This window comes from Coloeus monedula (genome assembly GCF_965178545.1).
Source record: "Coloeus monedula genome assembly, chromosome: 18".
Classification (NCBI taxonomy): Eukaryota; Metazoa; Chordata; class Aves; order Passeriformes; family Corvidae; genus Coloeus; species Coloeus monedula.
Genome location: NC_138798.1, coordinates 8,426,052 through 8,446,673, shown reverse-complemented (window position 1 = coordinate 8,446,673; position 20,622 = coordinate 8,426,052). Strand labels below are relative to the sequence as shown.

At 39.8% G+C, this 20,622-nt stretch overlaps 1 protein-coding gene across 2 annotated transcripts in view; it reads right to left on the bottom strand.

The window, feature by feature from the left end:
* The window catches only part of PPIL2 (peptidylprolyl isomerase like 2), a 67,751-nt gene that overhangs the window by 41,859 nt on the left and 5,270 nt on the right, over positions 1 to 20,622 (bottom strand). For both annotated transcript variants that reach the window (XR_014226941.1, XM_082293694.1), the window contains exons 6-8: positions 11,120 to 11,171; positions 8,768 to 8,859; positions 7,975 to 8,064 (exon numbers count right to left, since the gene is read on the bottom strand). Coding sequence is in view for 1 of the 2 variants with exons in the window: in XM_082293694.1 (XP_082149820.1) it covers positions 7,975 to 8,064; positions 8,768 to 8,859; positions 11,120 to 11,171 (234 nt within the window). In the remaining variant the exon portion in view is untranslated. The remainder of the gene's footprint in view (positions 1 to 7,974; positions 8,065 to 8,767; positions 8,860 to 11,119; positions 11,172 to 20,622) is intronic.

The following is a 20,622-nucleotide window of genomic DNA, read 5'->3' as shown; positions in this document are numbered from 1 at the left end:
AATTCAATTTAGTGACCACTGGAGGAAAACAGCAGAAACACACAGTCCATTAACTGTGATTCTTTATGCTATCTCTAGGCAACTTTCTGCAGAACTTTGACCTTTTGTTAGAGAGAATGAGACAAGGAATGCCTACTGGTGATCTAGGTTACTTTATACTATTATTAAACAGTCTTTAATCCTCTCCTTACAATGACTTCAAGGTTTTCTCCTCAAGCTCCTCTGCAGCACAGAAAGGTCAAAACATCAGTCCAGGACACCCAGCCACTTCTGGAAAGTCTATCTTACAGAAAACAATTCAAACTTTCAAATAGCAAAGTAACAAAATAATATGCAATAGTTTCTAGTTCAGGATAAAATAATGCAACATACTATGCAAAGAACTGTGTCCTAACATGAATAGTATTATATACATTATCCTAAAAAATTTAACAAAGCTTCTCAGACCAGCACAGTTGATAAAAAGTTTGAGAATTTAATCTCTGCCAGAAGTAATGCTTAATACAACCTGAGCTGCTAGCTCCATAATTTATAAAATGATCTAATTATGCCTTTCATTCATCCCTGAAATGGTATGCTTCCACCAGAGAGTACATTTTTAGTTTTATTGCTGGTAGTAAAACCAAAACACATTTATGAAATCAAGCTGTGTGATTCTCCACCATAGCGTGACCTCCTGGCTTTCTGCTGTCCCCTTTCCTAACCACCAGATAATAATTTTCTATTGTTTCCTGTCTCACTATACCACTCCAATAGATCTTCATCAGGACAAAAAAACCCGCCCAAAAATTACATCTTTAAAATCTTGCTTTAGAAACAATCTTTAAATAAAACTACTAAGAAATACGAAATTTGGATCTATTTTTTAGCCATTTTTCTTTCCTCTGACACCAGCACTCAGGTGTATTTATTATTTATTACTTTACATACATATTTATATATGTGTGAATAGAGATGATTTTGACCCTTGCTTTCTGACAGTCAACAAGATGCATGGAGAAAGATTGGAGAAAGAACTCAGTGTGTTTTCACAAGACATTTTCACTCCCAAGTACTCCGCAGCAATCATGAGCTGCAGCTTTCCAAGACAGCAATCATTGCCCTGCACATAAATGTACTACCTCAAAAGGTGAAGGAAAGAAGCACTGCTTACCCTTTCAGGAAAGGGAAAAAATATCTGTGTATTAATATTAATAGAGATAAATGGATTTATAGCAATCCATGTCTGCAGTTCATGGCAAAACTGAAGGGCAAGACTGACTCCTGAAACCAATTTTTCATGGACAGGAGGAAAGGCAGCAGTAAAAATGAAACAGAAAACACCTTCATGATGTTCTTCTAAATAAAGCTTCTTCATTTATTGATTTATTGATTGTTTAAAAATAAATAAAGGACATCACAACTGCCAGTGTCTTACAAAACCCTGTGCTCAGGGTACCACAAATCAGATTAGTCCACACAGTTTCACAGGCACAGTTCATTCAAACATCTGTGTGGCTTAACCAGCCGAATCACAGGCATCGAGCAACTCCAGCAAAATGTTTACAGTCTCTTTCCTTGCAAGGGGTTTCTCAGGGCTCTCCAAACCACCACCAGCCCCTGCTTTGGCAATGCATCCATTACTGTATGAAGGACAGCGGAGGCCAAAGGCTCCTGCTCCTTGCAGACCAGCTGTCCATCTGCCCTCTGGGAGATCTGAACTCCAAACCCCAGAACTGTGACCCAGGTCCTCTGTACAAGGTCCTCCCATCACATCCACGTGGGCCATCTGTTCCAATAGAAACCTTGACAAAGGTTTGGTTTACAGTGTTGTCCCTTGTATTCCTGGTTCTGCAAAGCAAGAGTCTCACCACACATCCAGAAGGGGGACAACCCACACTCCTACCCTAAAAGAGATTTCCCTCTGGCAGTGGAAGAGCCCCTCAAAAATGGTTCCTCAAATTGAAATTTGAGTATCATCTTGTACAGGACACCTAGGACATGTTTATTCCTCCCTCTAAAATACAGCATCTTGATATACTAAGAGAAGTTCAATCAGAATTAGTTTGATTAAAATTAGTGTGAATTTGAATTAGCATACTGTGAAGGAACTGCAGTGAATATTAAGTCAAACACAGGACACCAGTTGCTTCTACCTGACCCCAAGAGCACAAACACCTCTGACCAGTCCAACCTGTGCTGCAGAAGACACAAACCATTTCCTAACCAAGTCCTGCAACACAAGAGACACATTTTTTAAAGGTAAGACTATGAAAATTTTGTAATTTTGCACAGTCTTTAGACATATCACTTCAGGAAGAAAACTGTCTAAACACTAATAACTAGCCTGCCAAGCTCCTCTCATTGCATCCATGACAGTTACTGGGCACAAAACCAGAGCAGTCCAAACAAGATGCCACAGGGATGGGCAGACAGACATACTCACATTGTCAAAGCCTCAAGCTCTCATCAATTACTTGCCTCTCCTGGTCAGAGAAAGGCTGGACTCATGGGGATGTTCCCAATCCTGTTAAGATTAAGGCCTGGGGCCCAAAGACCTAAAGAAATAATTTCTGTGTAAGTGCCCAGAAACCAGAAAGGAAGATGAACCATGGCCTACTTTTGTTTGCCTTAGCATGTTTAAAAATACGTATTCAGAACACCATGGTTGGCAGTCTCAGGGCTTTTCTTACTAAGGTTACGAACCATAAACTTTAGTTTAGCAAATTACTAGCACAGATAGAGACTTCAAAGGGTTGCTAACTATCATCACTGTTAAAAATCTCCTATTTAATGTTTTCCTGAAAGCTGAGGTCTGAAAACAATTAATCTCAAGTTTTATTCCACTCATTTTTTCCCAGTAATTTTCTGGTTTTACCTACTATGGGAAACAGCTTGAACTCTGCTAATCTTAAGCGCCACATACAACCCCCCAAAAAGCAGGTTAAAACCAGCAGGTTTACACTGTGTGATTTCTTTTAGCCCTGATTTCTCTCTTACCATTTGGCTGGCCATGCTGCATCCCTAATTATCCTCAGGACTGTCACCCTCATATGCAGACCATGTCCCACTTCTTTACCTGCTACTCTGCACATCCATTGGTGCAGGATTCTCCCTCACAGAGACCTCACCCACAGCCGTGAGGAAATCTGCTCTGACCTTCTATCACACGAAGAGCAAACAAGGAATAGCTGAGGAGTGAAATATCAATTAACACTGTGCAGCTCAGCTACCTCCAGCTCTGCTCATTACGTGCTTCCTGCCACAAATGTCAGTGGTGTTTAACAGCTTGTTGGGAGCCATGTCTTGTCCACAGCTGATTAGGTTATATAGAAACAATAAAACTGACATAAGGAAGCACATAACAGTATGAGGCTTTTTCCCCCTATAGCAGCAGCAAACCTGTTAGCATTTACCCAGACTTGGTGTTTTCTTCTCTTCCTCCCCCCATTTCTGCAGTACAAAGAAGATGCATTTGTTAGCCTGCATCTACCAGGGAAGGCTCTCTGCAGGCTGCCACCAGAGCACTGTGCCTGTTACCCCTGGCACAGCAGGGCAGGGGCTTCATTGCAATTCATTCAGCAAGGAGGAATCTCCCACGTGTGCCTCTGCCTCACCTGCAGCACTGCCACTGAGTACAGCCACACTTGTCATTAAATCCCCTGCCAGCACACAGCTCAGCAATAGCTTCGAAGAGTTTCCAGAGCAGGAATAATTTCTGCCGTATCCTCACAAACTTAAGTTTGTCTCTTGTTTGTGAACAGAGCCACAGTGGAGGATGACAAATTGACAGGGTGCTAAAGGGGAAATTGTTCTTCACTCCTCTGAACACTTCCTACTAAATGGGATGTGAAAGCTGGGTATTTCAGCATTCTTACTTTGCTCTCCTCAGGACCTCTCACACTTGCTGGGATGGGAAGTCCACCAATGTGTCCAGCAAAGCACTACCTGACCCTGTTCCTCTCTCCACATTGAGCTGGGGCAGATGCCTGGTGTTATATGGGGGAATTCAGATGACAGGTATTTATGTGCTTGCCATTAAGTTCCACATCATTACACAAAGAATAATTTGTATGATATAGGATTGAAACACAATGCAATTTACATTCACACAAATTAATAATAATTTCTACCAGACTGTTGACCAGATTTTGTCATAAAGATTTGACAGCAGATATTGAAATCTAGCACTCAATCCCTCAAAAATTTACTTGGAAGATAATTTCAAATTAGGTTAAACATTTAAACTGAATACTAGCTTAAAACCAGTAAAATATAGGACTGGAAGAATCACCTAGTTCTGCACTGAGGTCTAATGTAATATTATTTCAAAAGCTGTGCTCAATCCTACCTTGAAACCAATTGCAAAGTGAAATGATGAACATCAATGAACCAGAATGGCAAGCAGAAGAGGGAGGTAAAAACACTGCAAACAAGTGTTAACAATATCAGCTTTTCCATTACAGACACCCTGTCCCCACAGATCTCCAAGTGCTTTACATCCTGCCTTACCCATTAAGTGTAACTAATTAATCTTACAGTACTAGAGTTGTCTGTCAGCTGGGAACACATTCCTGACATTTTCAAGGGATGCTGAGTTAGGCTGAGCTGATCATCTCTCAAGGTAAAGAATATAAGTGGGTTTAAAGTTCTGAGAAACACAGACAACATACATACAGCATATTCCATTTAAAACAGATATGAACCAGTACAGTTGGGAGAAAAATTATCTGAAATAATGATAAACTGCAAGGAGAGAGAAACTTGGAAAAATGTAAGACCTGCACTGCAGAAGATGGAAAACCTGACTTAAGTTTGTAGCAAGATCACAAAGCTAAGAAAAGGAAATTTAAATTTTAGTGTAAAGAGCTACAGTCTAAAAAACCCAGTCATACTGGGAGTGCTGTATCTAGGAAGGGTATCATATGGAATAATGTCATGTGCATTTCTGTCATCATCAGCAAGATGCTAAACTAGAATCCGTGACTTCTTCCGCCTCAACAAGTCCATTCCAGTACTGGTAATGTATCTTGCACACCAGGACATGGTATTACTCTTTACCTCCTGCCCTGACTGGCTGGATAATATGGCCATATGCTGATGAAAAACTGCCATGCTCCACCCCAGGATATTTGCATTTCAACAGGGGAAAAAGCAATTTCTGTATATGGACTACACGTAGGAAGCACTGCGGATTCCTTTACAAAGAGAAACACATCTTAGGTCTAAGACGGTATTATTAACAACTAAAGCTGTGATTCTGCTTTTTTTAGTTTCAAATAAAAAAAAAAAAAAGTTGTCCTTTTTAACAAGTAAATAGCACATAAATAACTGCTACTAAATTCAAAGCGACCAGATGAGATGGTGCTTAGCAGAAAAGATAACAGGGTGGATTATGACTCGTGTTTGAATAATGTTTAGCACCAAGAACAGGAAAAGCACATTATGCAATTCTGTCTCTTCTGAAAAGAGCAAATCTTTTTTGTTTTGTTTTTAATTACATATATTAGGAGAGAGAAGCCAAGTTTGAGGTCAATTGCTATTCTGGTAAAATCCAAGCAGATGTAGGATTGTCCTTTATGTATCAATAAGGAAAAATGTGATCATACAAATAATCTGTAAAGATACATCATTCCTATTTTCCACTTACCATGTTGTATTTCACTACCAAACACAGGTATCCCATCTGTTTCCTAGGACATTCAGAGTCAGCCTCTGGAAATGCTATTTTCTATTGCTAAACACAGCTATTACAGACAGCCCTATTCAGCTGTTCTTTGCAAAGTAAAGAATGTTTTTAATAGCAACTTCCTTTATATCTACTTTTTTGCCAAACAGCAGGGTCAGTGATACCAACTCACTCTCAATTCCAGCTCTCTTGGATACCACAGCACACAATTTACATGGGGGAATGAGAAAACAGCAAAGTGATAAATTTCAACACAGAACTGAAAGGTTTTTAAGAGAAGGAGGAATTGGGGTAGAGCTCTGAAACACAACAGATTGCAGTCATGAACTCTGGCTAAGAAACAGAGCCACAGGTGGTGGAGCTTGGCAGTGTGAAGCCTGAAGCCACCACGCTGCCTGCAGTGCTGTCAACAAGAGAGCTTGTAGAGGAGACATCAGTCTGTCTTTCAATAATTTATATGAAGAAAACACTGTGAGAAAATAACAACACATTTCTCTACCACATATGCTTAAGCAATTCTAATATCCAGGCTAGTCATACCACTTCAGGTTGAATCCTGGCCTCAACAGAGCAAATCAGGGTAGGGCAGCATTTGAATAGGAAAAAATCAAGCTACATGTGCAAGTTTGCAGTGGCTGTTGGGCAGTGCAGTAAATGGCTCTCACTTCTCCTTCAACAGCCTGAAGCCATTTTAGACTGTTTGTTAAAAATAACTCTGAAAAACATATTTAAAACCCGATCTGGTAAAAGGTCAAATTTTATCTGGTCAACAGCATTCAGATGGTCAAATCTCTTGCAGTCCAATCCCAAGATGGGGGTGTCTTTGCTATTTCTAAACTTATTTAAGAAGAGTGTAGCACAAGACTGTACACTGCAGAAGTTAACACCAATCCATAATGAACTGTTTACTTAAGAGGATCAAATCTACTCACACATTATGAACACCACCCTAAATGGAGGTGGGAGAGGTGCAGGCAATGTGTGACTGTGACCTTGGACTGCACAACTACCAGAATCTACTTAGTCTTATATTAGACATATTCCTCCAAACAAAACAGAAGCCCAACATGTCAAGAGGGAAGATGAAAAATATTGATAAAAACTCACATAGGGAATGACTAAATTTTTAGATGTTGCACTTTGAGATTTAGCGGACTAGAGCAGCTGTGAAAAATCAAAGCTAGGCAAGTAACAGGAAGACACTCTTTATACATACATTCAATTCCAACCCTACAAAACATACCAAAATATTTTTTTAGCAACTGCACATTTCAATTATTTGTCCAAAATAACTTGGTTTTCCATACGGGTACACAGACACATTTTTAGACACTTGTCTTTTTTTACTTTTCCAAATCCATTAGCAACCATGCAGTTACACAGAAATAACATTCTGTTGGGAGCTTTCAATCTGAAAAAAAAGCTGTATTTTTTGCATCCATTGGAATAAAAACATTTTACTTTGTTGCTTTAGCTTGAACAGCAACAAGCCCATAGGAACAGAGGAAAAATATTTAAAAACATGCTGTTAAGCACTGGGAGTAGGGAAGAAGGGCTACGCTTTATTTAAATTTAGACATAAATGAAAAATATTTTTCTATTTGAATTAGACTGTATTAGTCTTGGCTAGTGGCAATTAAGTGTTCATGAGATGCATACTAACTCATGATTTCAATAATAATGATCCTGGAACATTTTTTCCCCTGTTTTGAAACCATGCAAGCTTAAAAGTACCTATTTTTAAACAGAAGTTTTAGATCTTTTGATATGAAACTTTATCTGTAAATAACTATCTTTTACACTGTAAAATTTACAATGCTCTTTTAATTTAGGTTTTAATTTTCTTAAAATCAGCAAAGAACCAACATTGGTATCTATTAAGAAGAAAAACATTCCAAACAAGTAATTAGAGAAAACCCTCTGGTTTGCTGCTTGTTTGATTCTACATTTAGAGAAACATTCCATGGAAAACACTTTTCTGAAGCTTTGACTCTTTTATACATCTTTGAAAGAGTAAGACAGACAATCCACTTCAGTCTTAATGTAACATGTCGAGTTCCTAAAAGTTTAAATACTTTACATTCTAAACATTGTTTCTTTTGATACCACAGGCCACGTGCAGCAACTTACTACTCTTCCAGATTGTTATATGGCATCTTTGTGACTCATCTGGATAACAAAGAAAATACAGCAAAGTTTTTCTGCTCAGTGACTCTAGTTTCCTACCAGAACAGTGTACATAGCATTTCACCCTCTGCAAAAAAAAAAGCTGTATGGTGTGAGGTGTAAGAGAAAGAAAAGTTTACCTGCAGTGTGACGATGTCTTGCCGAGTGAAAGGCTCATCTGTCAGGAGATCCTTGTAGCTCTTCGGTTTTATGTTCAGCTGCTCAACTGCCTGACAGCCAGGCAAAGGACACAGACAGCAAAAATCAGATTCTCGTGTGTAAATGTTACAAGTAAATATGTGATATCAATAAAATCTTGAAGTACACATCATAAAGAAAACAACACTGGATATGGATTCATTAATTGAAGGATTTCTTTGCTACTGAAAAAATAAATAAACCTGCTTTTACAGTAAGGATTATACAAAGAAGTCACAATTAAAATTCCACTTGGGTTCACATAAATGTTCACAAAACACGAATAAAAATGCAGTTTAAGTGTCCATTAAGGCATTTTTTCTCCTATTCCCCCAGCTCCAGCTAAAATGCTCTTTTTCATTCACTGATATGAATAGAAATGAGGCAATTTGTGTTTTTGTGATGACACTGTATCAGAAAGAAGACAACAGAAAATTTGGCTATTATTTCAACTGAGGAGCATGTAAGAGCTACTCATTTTGAAATACAAGATTCAGTACATGCAGATTAACTTAAGGTTTTAGAAATATTATTTGATTCATATTCTAAAGTTGTTCCTATTTTGAAGGCTAAAGTTGGACAACAATTTGTGAAGTTAGTTCATCTCCCTGTCCTTTAATTTCTCTGGCTGTAAAACAAGAATAAAATTTACCTGTATTTCTAAACCATTTTGTGATCTTTATTGAAATGCTCCAAGTATAAAATATTAGTAATGGAATGCAACAGAGAACCTACCTCATAGGCAAACACATTTCCAGTAGTCTTGATGGCCACAATATGGGAGTTATTGGTAAATACAGTAAACAGCACTGGACAGTGATACTTGCCTGATAGAGGGAAAAAAGTTTAAATTTCACATGAAGACCTGTAACTGTTTTGAAACAGCTAATTTCTCTGATCTCTGTGGATGATATTTACATTAATTTTTAATATAAAGTGTAACTTCAGTGTGTATTCAATGGTGTTTCAACAACGTTTTGATTCTCCAGTGACAGAAAAGGTGCTAGAAAAAGTAACAGTTAGGAGAACTATAAAACAAGCAAGGAAAATGCAGTTCTGAAATCTATTGCCTTCAATCCCCCAACACGGAACTTTGTCCAGCTTGCTTGATACTTATGAAATACCACAGTACAATTGCTACTGTTGTAATCAAAGATCTATCGATAACATGAGCCTGTACCTTGTAACGAGTCCAGTGCTCTGTATCACTCTTGTTCCCAGGAATAAAAGTTTAGCTTACAGCCTACAGAAAAGTTCACAACAGCTGTTGTGCTTTAAGCAGGGGGAGCATTTTGCATTCAAACGTGGCAAGCAGAATGCCATTAAATCTGAACACGTTACTCAATAAGGTACCCAGCTTCTGCTCTAATCAAGCTGTGAATTTTCCCAGGAGGGTCAGCACAAATATTAAGCAAGTCAACAGCAAGCAAACTGATGGGAGGCAATGTAGGAGGAAAAAGAAAAATGTCTGGATAATCTCAGCAGAAAGCAATTAGAAGAAGGTTATTAATACTTGATCAGTTTGCTAGACCTGAGGGTTCGAGTGAGATTTTTGAAATAAGTTGAGCCTGTTTGGTTCTTTTTTTCCTAGTTACCATTTGAAAATCAAAGTTGGGCCTATTTGGTTCTTTTTTTTCAAATTACCATTTGAAAATCAAAACCAGCAGGGAGGCCAGAACAGGCTGCTCCCAGCACCTGTGAGGACAGGGGAGGCAAACACTTAGAGAGACTGTGCTCACTGTGCCATCAGAGGCAGCTCTGCCTCCCTGCCTAAGTCAAAGCTGAGGACACTTTTGTTAATGCCACCAGGGCTGAAGGAAAGCCATTGCCACAAGGGACTGAAACTCAAGAAGTTTAGAAAGGGATTTTTGGAAGCGGCATCAGGGTATGGCCCAACTGATGGATACAGAAACCCTCCGGTAAAATGTGAGGTCTTGTTCCGGCTTCATAAAAAAGAGCAAGTCAACATATTCTCAGTTCTAGGACAAGCAAAACTACTGAGGGCACACACATGTTGATTGGGATAGAAGGTACTCAACTCATAAGTGATCACTAAATGTGAGAAACTGCAATGTCCAAAGACCTTTTGCATCATATTTCTGTGTGAACAGAGAAGATCCTACATATGTAGCAACCATTCCACATCTTACAATTTAAAGAAAAGTTTGCTGATAGACAGAAATGCAACATTTAATTTTTGTCTTTCATTGCCTTTTCCCGTGATTGGTTAATGACACAGAATGCACCTTTTTAAGGAAAAGGCTTCCAAGACTGTATGGCTGTTGTCATTCCACCCCAGCATTATGAACTGGACTTCTTCAGGGAAAGCACAGTGTCATGGTATCTTTCAAAAGCTTTGGCCACACTGACTGTTGATCAATTTTTAACACCCTGCTCTTGAGACAGATGGAACACAAGGTGCAGAAGAAATCTTTCAGCTACAGAAAAGAGCTTGTAATCCACAGATTTTGGTAAAATAAGGAGACAGGCACTCCAGAATTTTATTCCCACCTAATCTTTGCCATTCTCATTTCAAAGAAATCATTATCTGCTTTGTAGAAGATGAATTCATCTCCACTCTTCTCTTTTGTTCCTACCATGCTCTCTTAGGAAGCAGATTTTGTATCTTGCAGAAATAAAACTCGAGGCAACTGTCTTGTGTGCTTCTATTCATAAAATCCCACGTGTTCATTTAAGTCTAATCCCTTTTATAAACAAAAAGCTGTTCAAAACCAAGTGAACAGCAAATATTGCCACAGGCAAGTTAGAAATAAGATAACATTACAGAAATTTCACTCTTTCTGATTCTTTCCTTAAAGTAAACAGTACCTTAGTGCAGTAGCAGCTATAGTAAAGTGAAATTGCTGAATAATTTACAGCTCCCCAGTGTAAAGAAAAAGAGAAATGGAACTTTGAAGGTAAACATATCACTCACAAGAAGCAATTACTCTACTCAAAGAATAAAAACCATGATAGAGAACACAAACTACTTAAGTTCACCATGAGTAAGGCAAACCAGAATTTATTGAAGCACTCATTAAGGAAAAAAACCAACAAAACACCACCACAGAAAATGACTGCACTTACCTTCACTGTTTTTAGCAAAATTCAGTTTTATAAGTGATTTGGCATCCAGTTTCTAAAGAAAACAAAGCATTAAAAAGATTAATCACAACAGAATGTAACCATGGAAATAAGAGGAAACTGTAACATCACTGTTAGGACTTTAATAGTACATAATTTATTAATAATATATTGCAAGTCGTCTGAATCATCAGAACCCTGGGAATTCAAGTCACAGACAGCCCACAAAAACAAGGCTCAGGGAGCCTGAGAACTGGGATACATTTGTTTACAGGGCTGTATTTGACACAGTACAGTGCTAACCATGGGGAATCAGCTCAAGGAGTTGCACAACTCTTAGCACAGACTGAAAAGGGAGTTTGCATGAAAAGCTAAGAGGCAAAGATCATCACTGCTGATAAGAAAGGGCAATTCAGCAGGGACCTCTGATGAAAGTCATAAAGCCAGCAAACCATTTTGGCAATCAAGCTCAATGCCTTTCTGAAATAACTGTAATTTTCCTTTTACTCAGGAAATGTGCAGTGGAGCCCACATGACAGCCAGCAATAATAAAGAGAAACGGAGGCACAGGTACTCTGGAGAGGCACTTGGGGTCACAAAGGGAGTCCCAGGAGGGATTTTCAGCCACTTAATCCCCAGGTAACAATTCCACTGAACAGGGAACTGAGATGACAGCCAAGGTTGGGATAATGTTCTCCAGCTCTAGAGAGGACACTGCAAACTGAGCTACTCCTGCTTCATCAGAAGGATGTCTATGGCATTTTTCTGCTGCCCTCTCTCTGGAAGGGTTTTCTGACATGGGAAAAGAAGAGCTGTTGGGCTGGCAAACATTTCTAGACAATCAGGCTGCTCCTGTCCTGCAGCCTTCCCTAAGACATGGAAGCTGCAAACACACCCAAAATAACAGTTAACCTTCAGTAACATGACAGGCCCACGTATGCCAGTCATTCCATGGGGTCAGTATGTGATTTGGGTACATCACAGGCAAGAGAGGGCACATCACAGCCTGGGTGATCCCACCAGCACAGCCTGCTGGGATGGTCTGGTAGTGCTCGACTGGGGCACCCAGCTGGAGACGAAAGTCCAGCCCAACGAGCTGCAGGGCTGAGTCAGGATCTGAGACTTATAAAAAAACAAACCCTTTGATTGTATCGGCTGTCAGAGACAGTTTCACTGCCTAATGGATCCTTAAAAGCACACACAGCACAGGCCTTTTAAAAGAAACAATCGGTTCTCTTCTCAAAACACACACCTGAAGAGATTAGGAAGGTTTTTATAACCCAGACAGCTCTTAATAAACAGCTACGAGTGGAGATCTGCCAGCCCCAGTGCCGACACTGCTACTTCAATCATTATGGCAAAGAGCAATGAAGAAATCGTGTGAAACTAAGTTAGTGGGCTTTCTGTGCCTAATCAAAATTCATATTCTTGGTTTACAGAGTACATGTTATGACAGCTGGACTCATTCGTTTATAGAAGGCGCTTCTCAAATTGCTCTCAACCAACTGGCAGGCTCATTTGCTGCCAGAAAGGTAACAATCTCTAATTTATTAGCAGGAAGAGCAATGAGAACTAGTAGGAATAAGGTGGGAATGGAAAAAAGAGGCCAGGTTCGGTTATATTTAGTTATGTGATGGAAGACCAGTACCACTGCTTTTTCTTAAGTGGATTCTCAAAAAAACCACCCACAACAATCTGCCCACTGTTGGGGTACAAAGGACAGCAAAGGCAATGGCAGCTTCTGAAATGACTAAGTGAATGCAGAGATTTATTTATTTATTTATCTTCTTACAAGAAAAAATTATCAAAGAAGTAGTAGGGGAACTGCAGAGTTGCCAAAATTATCATCTGATCCTGGACAGATATGTTCAACCTAAACAACTGTTAACACAAAGCAGCATCCATCTGTGCACATGTTGTGCAACAGCCAAAAATTATGTTTCAGAGAAAGCTTCTTTAGAAATATAACCACTGGAAACATTGATAATTTCAAGAAAGGTCCTTAAATTATCCTCCTGGCAGACCTGAGGCATGCCCAAAACATATGAGCACCTTTAAAGAAAAATGGAAACAGTTCCCTAAGAAACAGTTTAGCATGATTAAAGATTCAGATTTATACCTTGACAGAAATTTAGTAGAAAAGACAGACTAAACTGCTGTGCAGACTTTAAAGGTAGCAAAAGCTGCAGTGCACTGTTTCATCTGTCACCGTATGATGTATTGTTAGAAGAGCTGCCAAGTCCTCGGACTCTCACTCCGCACCCAGGGAAATAGTATGGTATTTCAGGTCATACCTTTCCATAATATGGAAAAAGGTTATTTTTCAGCATCAGTTACTCATGGTGCATCAGCTGCTTGTACTGGATCTGCTCCCCACAGAGACCAGCACTTACACAGTCTTATGTCAACAGTAAATAAAAAACAATGATTGTCATACAGGAGTTGAAATACTGCCAGGAGTGAGAACCCTGTAGTGAAGTGCTGTACGAATATTACAAACTTTTATTGCCACAGGCTGGCCTTCTATCAGGCTTCTCTTGAAGAAGTGACCTTGACACGTCAGCTTTGGAGTAGCTCTGTGCTTTGGCTTGCGTGGCAAGGCAAGAGGGGGATTTAGTGTTTAGTCAAAGGAAATCTCTGGAGCCTCAGAACAGCAAAACCAGGTGATGATCTGCTACAAAGGATTGCTCTGTGCCCAGGACCAGGCTACAGGATCTGGCAACTGCACACAGAGCAGCCACAAAGGAGGGAGTCCACACACCAGGACTTCCAGAAGGTCCAATTTTGAAACATCTACCCATTACCCAGGAAAGTGTAAAAGGACATGATATAGGCCACCTGTATAATATCATTTTTTTCCTCTCATTTCACACAAAACCAGGATTATCTTGCATGTGGGTGAATCTCCTTTTATTTATTCTCCATCAAAAGTCAAAGCTTTCCAAGTACCATCACACAGTTTGTTGCCATGGAAATGACTGTTATGCCACAAACGGTGCCGATCTTCATGGGAAGAGACAGCAGGAGTGAATGAATCCTAAAATGAGTTAAAGTACTTGTTTTCATGTATTTTTTATTATTAATAAGGCTTAAGAGAGAACAAATGTTGCATACATAGCTCAAGTTCAAAACTATTTTCAACCTGAGTTTCCCTGACACACACCCACCATCCAGTTTCAGCCACGCTCCAGTTAAGAAAGCAAGAGGAAAAAAAGTGTTTATTAAAAACACTTGATCTAATTAAATTCAAAATTCCTAATGAAAATGAAAAGGCCACAAGCATCTGCCACTTCCCTTAAGCAGAAATAAGAGCCGCATATTCCCTTCTAAAAATATTTTATGCAGAAATACTGGAAAGCAGACGCATTTCATGGCACGTAGTGCCAGCTGCTCCACAGCAAGGAAGGGCTAAAAAAAAAAACAAATGCAAAACCGTGCGAGCTCTTTTCTCAGCTGACTCCTCTCTCACAGGCACACTTCCACAAAGGCAGCCAAGGCTACTTTTGGCCATGACCTACTTTCCTGCGGCAGCGAGAAGCCCCAGCACCCCGCACGCTCTCATCTGTCAGCTGACAGCAGTGGCTCCTGCGGGATCCCAAAGGGCAGCATCCTTTCTTGATACCCAGGCAGAGGTGATGACGCCACGGAGGTTAGTGGGGCACTGTGGCAGCTCGCGGATGGAACACGCCAATTGTTTCGAATTAAATCACTCTCTGTCATCGCTGGGTGTCTCATGCAGATATGACCTACAATCCCCATGCATCAATTAGTTACACTCGCTGAATCTCTTTGGTCTCTGGCTGCACGTTCTTCTTGTTAATGAGGCTCTGACCCTGTTGGATATGCACCAGCCTGAAAAGCAATCAAAAAGGGCTCCACTGATTCTCTACCCACACATGGGCAGAGTTGGTGACGTGCAGCAAGTACTGCGTTTAGTAAAGACAGACTTTCCCATCCTACCAACAGTAACTGAGTAAGTGTTCAAATGTTCAGCACTTGGGGATTGGACCCCCTGATCAGACACACTGAATGGCCTCTGTCAGGAACACACAAAAATCCAGGGAAGCTAGTATTGGGGTTGTGTGGCCAGGTTTTTGAAACAGGAGGCTACAAGGCTTCTGTGAGAAGCTGCTGGAAGCTTCTGCTGTGTCCAGCTGGCTCCAGGATGGACATGCTGCTGGCCAAGGTTGGGACAATCAGAAATGGTGGTAAGGCCTCTGGGATAACTTACCTAAGAAGAAAATCTCTTCTTACCCTTATCTCAACCCATGAACCCCCAGTGACATTTTCTCTCCCCTGTCCAGTTGTGGAGAACCAGGGAGAGAGGGGCTTTGGCAGCACCTGGGGTCCAGCCAGGGCCAACACACTACATGAGGAAAAATTAATGTGTCACATCTGAACTGGTTCATAACAGGACATCAAAAATCATTCAGAGCTGGCATGGCCATTTGATGGTTTTTCATCCCACCAAAACAAGAAACAGAGTTACCTCAAGCAGAAGAGAAAGCCAGAACAAGCACTAATATTGAAACGCAGTGCTGCTACCAAGTACCAAGCTTAGCTTAACAACAGCAAATGAATTTTGTATTACATGCTTTGGTTCCTTTAGAGATGAGACTTGTTACGTATAACTTTGCATACAACTTCCCATTTTAAGAAGCCCTCTTACAATTTTCCTTGCTACAAAATCTTCACAAAAAATGGGGACATGAATTCAATGAATAGTATTGGAATAATTCCATGTATAATGTTACTTATTTCAGATCCTGTAAACGGATTTAATGATGATAAAGGGCATTGGAAATCCTCAGGTCTACACATTAGGGTTTAGAATTGGAAACAGCAGCACTATTTTAACAAGCTAAGCCATCTATGTGTAGTTTAACACTGCATGAAAAATTTGGGCTCAGCAGCCAAGAGGCCAGAACAGCCTCACAATTCAAGGTATTATTTCTACGTTTGATTCAACAACAAAAATGCTCCATATTTATCACAGCTGCCTACCTAATGCTAAAAAGATACCCTCAATTCACATTCTTGGATGAAGCTGCTGTTTAACTGCAGTTTTCATGTACTGCTGGGCTAGAATGGAAATGGACACAGAAGATCCTTCATTACACACTTCCAGACCACTGTATTTACATATTTAAAAGTTAATTAAACTAACACCATATGGTCACCAAAGCCTTGTCCAGAGAACCATAAAGATATGGTTGATAACACACACGGCTCACAGATACCAGCAATAATGCTGCTCTATCAAAGAGCACATTAACAGAAATTACCATGAAAAAAAGATGTGTGGCTGCATCGCAAGATCAAACCTGCAGTCTTAATGCAGTCAGAAGTCTACCAATCCAGAGACCCACAGCCAAATACAGTTCAAAGAAAATAAAGCTTTGCAGAAGCACCAAAAATCTAGTCTCCAATTTTAGTGAAAAACAGGCAAGTAAAGATCTGTGGGAAACCTCATGCTGCATCTCATTTAAGGCTAGAGCGCTTCACAGCTGCTAGTTTTTCAAGTGTCACAGTCACAAAATCCCATCCAATGTGCACACTTACACCAAAACACAGAAAATGAAAAGAAGAGACCATCTGTTCAGTCTGTAAAACCTAGATGTAAATACCTTTTTGCTGTAAGGGACATAATGCATTAGAAATAATGGTAGACATGTTTATCTGCCGTGTCCAGAGGCGGGCTACTGGATCAAACACTGCCCACCACCAGCACAGTCAGCAAGGTGTGAAGGAGGAACAGCAGCTTGACCAGTGACTCATGACACTGGAAGGTTTTATATGTCTTTTTTTGATAAAGCACTTGAGCAGAAAGTAGAGGAAAATCTCATCTTCTTCACCCTCGCTGTTTCCCAAAGATACAGGGAATTGAAAAATAAATCCCCTTTTTAGGACAGATAAAGGCTAACTATTAGTAGTGCTGGGTACACTGCTGTAAAACACACAAACAACTCTGGTAAAGAAAGAACCAGCTATCCATGTTTGTCAGCAACAAAGGAGAATGGGAAATTTTCAGAAAACTCCCAAAAGGAGTTATCTGTCAGGATATGACTCAGTGGGATTTTCATCCCCTTGATCACCCCTGTGTTTTATGACCATTTCCAGTTACGACACATGACTTCCTGATCATTCCTCAGGGCAGGAATCATGTCCTCATATGTTTCTATCCAGGGGCCTTGAAAATTTATGGTCACTAGTCAATTATTAATGCATTTAGACTGTTGAGTAAAAGCTAATAATTTCTGTGGCCAATGAGGTAAGACGACACGGCTCAGTTGCTGCATGTTGAAGAGTTCATCTCGTTCAAAGTGGATTCTGGGCATTGGAGCAGCAGCCTGTGTCTGCTGCCCCAGACAAAAATGCACCTGGAGAGAGATGCTTGACGACGACAGCTGTAACCACCCGTGTCTGAAAGGCTGCTACTGCCCACAGAAATACAGGCAGCAACATCCAACTGGAAACAACAAAAATAAGAGAAAAAGAGGAACTCCTGCTCATCCTAGCTACTTATAAATAAATACCTGCTTCTGAAATGACCCAGCCTACCAAAAGAAAATGCAATTAATTGCCATTTTCTCAAAGCACCTTTCCTCTAACATACACTGAAATGGTTTTTGTTTTTACACTATCACATGTAATACATCAAAGTATTATCAAAGTATTTCAGGAAGAGATTAGAAAATATTCCCACCACTGTAGCAGGCACTCACACAGCATTTACTGTGTATAATTAAGATTAACTCTGTTCAAAGAAGATATATTCAAATTTAAGAGATGTGGAGGAGAACTCTGACCCTGTAGGGTATGGAGAACTTAAAGGTATGAAGAACATCTGAGAGGAAAATACAAGTCTCAACAACAAAATGTCAAGAAAGCATTAAATTCCTTCATGCCAAATACACAGCTGTAAACACTAACAGAGAAAAGCACAATTTTGGCACAAATACAAACAAGACTAAGCTGGTCAAACCCAAAATTTACAGAAGATATGTATCAGATGAAAAACCATCAGCAGAAGCTCTCAGCAGCCATAGCAGGCAGAAAGCAAACACTGGTTCAAGACAGAGCATGCAGTTTGCAAAGCAGACTGAGACAGCTGAAGACCTCAGACAGTCTTCCAGTTTTCTGTTCCTGATCATTTCACTCCTCTTACTGCAACACATGAAAACCAAGCTCGATTTGTCTGAATCATTTTTCAACAACAAAGCTTCCCTTGGCTTTATTTCTGTAAGCTTTGTTCTCTGCTCTGTAATAAGCTGTTACTCACCCAGAAAAAAACTGTATTCCCACCCCACACTGAAACTTTTCTTACAAATAAACAGGAAAAAAAATCTCACTTCAAATATACAGGAAAAATATGGTAAGTTTAACAAAAGGGGGAAAAAGGGGGAAATTGACATTTAAACTTATGCAGTATCTGAAGGCCTGAGTTGCATCAGACAAATTAAGAAATACACTTTGAATTTCAAAGCTGAAGATGTGCCGACTTCTTCTGACATGTATGTGAAAGGAGTTCTCTAGAGAAAAATTAAAATTCTCAGTTATACATCACTCATATTACATCCAAATGAGACCTGAAGTTACTGATCCACCTAAATGATCACTCATTTCCAAAGCCCCAAGGAGAAAACACAGCAGACTACTTGGATTTCAGGTGCTGTGCTCTGATGCTGAGGAAAAAAACAATGTGAGAGGGATATGACTCACCCTGAATTCCACATAATGAAAATTATCTCAACTGGTCAACCTATTTAGCTCTTAATTAGACAGTCCCAGCACTCTAGATATGGAAAACTGATGTGGACATAGCCTGCCTGTGGAAGTCTCCACAGCATTTTCCTGCCAGTATTTTGTATCTAGACAGAAGATGAAAATGCTCAAAGTAAGCACAATCTCTTTGGGAACAGTAAGTGCAGAAAACTTTTCAAGACAAAGACATGAAAAAGCACAAGGAAAATCTGACTCCAGCTTCAACGTGCCAGTTTTAGATGATCATCAGAATGCTAAGGTAACATTACCACCAGGTTACAGAAAGGCCTCAACAAACACTCGGAAAATGCCTCCCACCGAACATTATCTACAGCTATTGCATTTTCCTGACAATGTACACTGCTACACTGGCCTGAAAGGGGTCACCTTCAAACCACAGGTTTTTGTCTGATGACATCCATTATTTGCTGCTCATTATCTAGAAACACACCTGGAATAACACAATTAAAGCAGTAACCTGCAGTAAATTACCTCACAGACCATAGAACTGAGTTAAAAGCCATCGTCACTGTTGACTTAGCCAGTAAGGGTCACATGAAATTTGAACTCATCCTCTTCCCAGTTCAGGCCCAAGATTTGTTCCACTTGACTCAGGGTTGGATGAGTTTTGTCTGTGACTGTAATCTCAACACCTCTGACTCAGTAATGTGTGAAGCTCATCCAACCCACTTTCAGGAATCCATTCCTGAAACACAGGGATCCTGCACTGATTATGTGACAGAGATGGAAAGCAATTTGTAGTGAACCATAAAGTCCTGGTTGGAACTTGAACTGTACTTTAACACCTGTTCCTACAGTACTTGTTATTTCCCGTATTGCTCACACTGCAGTTTCTTTATTTGGAATATTGAAAAAGCAGAAAAAAATACCTAAGCCCTCCTTCTCATTATGTTCACTCCCTGGGTGAAAAAACAATTATCAATGTTTTCTATTTCTATCTCTATGCTCTCAAAATACAAACATGGTAAAAACACTTTTATGTTTAAGGAAGTTTCACCTTTGCCCCTATTTCTGCATCCTTTTCAGACAGGATTTCCCTTATTTAGACAGCCAAAGACTTTTTTAGTGCATTAAAAAAAAAGTGTTGTAAGGTTGTTTGTTCCTTTTTTAAATGAGATTAACAAATTAGCAGTAAAAGAAGTAATCTTCTTCACATCCTCTTCATTAAACCAGGTCAGCAAGCTACACTGCAAAACCAGCAACTGATTTCTGTGGGATTTATGAGACTCACTGAAATCTAGCTGACCAAATTGAAAAGAAATCATGATTTCAACAATAAAATGAAGTAACAATAGCTGCCAGCATTTGGAAGATCAATATATTTAAGGAATGTATTTGAGAATGATTTTCCAAGTTTTGACATAACAGATTTAGTTGCAATTTTTTCTTTTGAGGGTAAGAAGTTACAGGTTTTGAAAGTGCCTATAATTATTATGGCAAGCATCATCTTACCAACCTTACTTCAAACAAATGATTGATAAAAAGGGCACTGTTTACATTCCTCATGAGCAGTGCTGGAGGGAGGAGGTGTCCACTGCAGGCTGCCATTGCTGGAGGGTATTGCAGGTACAAGCTCTCTGGTGCTTCCAAAGCCCAGATCAGACAGGCTTACTGCAGGAGCCAGGCACCTGTACTGCCACAATTATTTCATCATGTTAGTCATAATTTCACCTCAAGTCAGCTTTATTTGGTAAATACAGGATTAAAGAGTGTGGGAGAAA